General features: G+C 38.2%; 1 protein-coding gene across 1 annotated transcript; it reads right to left on the bottom strand.

Moving 5' to 3' along the window:
* Window positions 1–1,404: 1,404 nt before the first annotated feature.
* On the bottom strand, window positions 1,405–1,860 carry LOC132045600 (uncharacterized). Its single transcript, XM_059436183.1, has one exon. The coding sequence runs from the start codon at window positions 1,858–1,860 to the stop codon at window positions 1,405–1,407; it is 456 nt and encodes a 151-aa protein (XP_059292166.1).
* Window positions 1,861–2,689: the final 829 nt, after the last annotated feature.

Genomic DNA, 2,689 nt, shown 5'->3' with positions numbered 1-2,689 from the left:
ATGATTTTTGGAAAATATATGTATTTTATATATTATATCTATGGTATATAATATATGTTTATATATATATATATATATATATATATATAAAATATATATATTTTATATATATATATATATATATATGTTTCGCCTTTTAATGTCATGACATTAGTTACTCAAACAAGGTCTCCCGTCTCTTTTTCTCCTTCTTGATCTCGACTTGTGAAATTTTCGAATCTCTTTCGAAAATTTTGCCCCAGTTTGTATACATCTTTATACTAACTTGAATTTCACTATGTCGAAGGAATTTTTGAGAGCGTCTCAAAAATTCTGTCCCAGTGTAAGTGTGTACTTGTCAATTCTTGATTTCACCATGCTCGAGGAACTTTTGATATCCTTCTCAAAAATTCTGCCCAGTGTAAAAGTTTTGATCAGTCTGTTCCATAGAACTGATATATTTAAAGAATTTTTGAGGTCCTCTAAAAAATTCTGCCCCAGTTTCCTTGTGGTGTTACCTTTATCTTTCTCTCGCTAAAACATTTTTGAGGTTTCCTAAGGTTTATTAGGAATTTGTTTGGAATGACCGAGCTCAGGAGAGCACCTACGTATCCCATTTCGGGAATCAGGTCGAAACGTAGTTTGGGGTAAACATATTGGAAATTTTTTTGTGAGACCGAACTCAAAAGAGTGCCTACGTATCCCAAAATGGGAATCAGGTCATAACGTAGTTCAATATACATAATTTTGTATTTTTGAGTTAAAGCGACCGAGCTTGGAAAAGCACCTACGTATCCCCTTATAAATATAGGGAATCAGATCCTTGCATAGTTCGTACTTGGTTTTGGATTTGGTTTTTTCTAAATATGCAAAATTACCAGCAAAGAAAATGTAATTAAAGCAACATAAACTATAAAAACTCTGAATCTTTGCAGTCGTTTTCTTCTTCACACGTAGTATCTCTTGATGGTGTCGGAATTTATTGCTCTTGGACACTCCTAACCATCCATTTCAGCAAGTACCACAGCTCCTCCTGATAGTACCTTTCGCATCATATGGGGGCCTTGCCAGTTTGGTGCGAACTTTCCTTTGTATTCTTCTTGATTAGGGAATATTCGTTTGAGCACTAATTGCCCAATTTGAAAAAAACCTAGTTCTCACATGCTTGTTGAAAGCTTGCGCCATCCTTTGTTGGTACAATTGACCATGGCAAACAACAATAATTCACTTTTCATCTATCAAAGCCAGTTATTCATACCTTTTGTGTATCCATTCTGTATCGTCCAACTCAGCTTCTTGTATTATTCAAAGTGAAGGGATTTCTACTTCGGCTGGTATTACTACGTCAGTGCCATACACCACCAGGTATGGAGTGGCCCCAACGAAGTTACGCGTAGTGCGATATCCCAATAATGCATAAGGCAGTTATTCATGCCAGTCTTTGTAGTTATCGATCATCTTTCTGAGGATCTTCTTGATGTTTTTGTTGGAGGCTTCCACAGGCCCCTTCATTTGTAGCCGGTATGCGGTTGAATTCCGGTGAGTGATTCGGAACTGCGCACACATGTCTTTCATCAAGTGGCTATTCAAATTAGCCCCATTATCTGTTATGATTGATTCTGGGATACCAAATCGGCATATGATGTTGTTGCGCACAAAATCTGTGACTACTTTCTTTGTTACTGATGAATAAGATGCTGCTTCCACCCACTTGGTGAAATAGTCTATGGCGACCAAAATGAAGCGGTGTTTGTTTGACGCAGCTAGTTCAATTAGTCCTATGACATCCATGCCCCAAGCAGTGAATGCCCAAGGTGACGTCATAGCATTCAGTTCTGTCGAAGGAACCTTTATCAAATCTCCATGAATTTGACACTTCATTTCTAGACTAACTTGCTACAATCATTCTCCATGGTCATCCAAAGAATACCCAGTTCTTAGAATCTTCTTTGCTAGCATGAACCCATTCATGTGAGGCCCGCAGGTTCCAGCATGCACTTCTTCAATCAATCTTGTAGCTTCGACACAGTCAACACATCTAAGCAATCCCAAATTTAGAGTTCTTTTGTACAGGACATTCTTGTTGAGAAAGAAACCATTTGCCAACTTCCTGATAGTTTTCTTCTGGTTGATGGTGATTCCTTCGGGATATTCTCCTTTCTCCAGGAACATTTTAATGTCAACGTACCAAGGTTTTCCATCAGTCTCTGCCTCTACAAAAGCACAGTGAGCCGGTCGATCTCTGATTTCAATTTTGACAGGATCAATGTATTTACTATCAGGATGCTGAATCATGGATGCTATTGTTGCCAATGCATTAGCAAACTCATTTTGAGTTCTCAGTATGTGCTTGAACTTTACTTCTTGGAACCGATCTGCAAATCTTTGCACAAGTCCGACATACGGTATGATCTTCTCGTTTTTGGTGGCCCATTCTCCCCAAACTTGATGAATCCACAAATTCGAATCGCCAATTACTTGAAGGTTTTGCACATTCATGGCAAGGGCTAAAAATAGACCCAAAATTCATGCTTCGTATTTAGCCATGTTGTTGGTGCAACTGAAGCTCAACTTGGCTGCCACTGGATAATATTGTCCTGATTCTGAAACCAAAATGGCTCCGATTCCTGATCCTTTAAAATTGACCGCTCCATCAAAGTATACTTTCCATCCTAATTCATCTTCATTTTCTTCGCCCTCAATTTTCATT

This window comes from Lycium ferocissimum, unplaced genomic scaffold (assembly GCF_029784015.1).
Source record: "Lycium ferocissimum isolate CSIRO_LF1 unplaced genomic scaffold, AGI_CSIRO_Lferr_CH_V1 ctg7174, whole genome shotgun sequence".
Taxonomy (NCBI): domain Eukaryota; kingdom Viridiplantae; phylum Streptophyta; class Magnoliopsida; order Solanales; family Solanaceae; genus Lycium; species Lycium ferocissimum.
The sequence above is the reverse complement of the archived record's forward strand: the minus strand, read 5'-3'. Positions and strand labels throughout refer to the sequence as shown.

Bases quoted from the DNA above. Each gene is read 5' to 3' on its own strand.
- LOC132045600 (XM_059436183.1), bottom strand. From the start codon at position 1,860: ATGAAGTGTCAAATTCATGGAGATTTGATAAAGGTTCCTTCGACAGAA.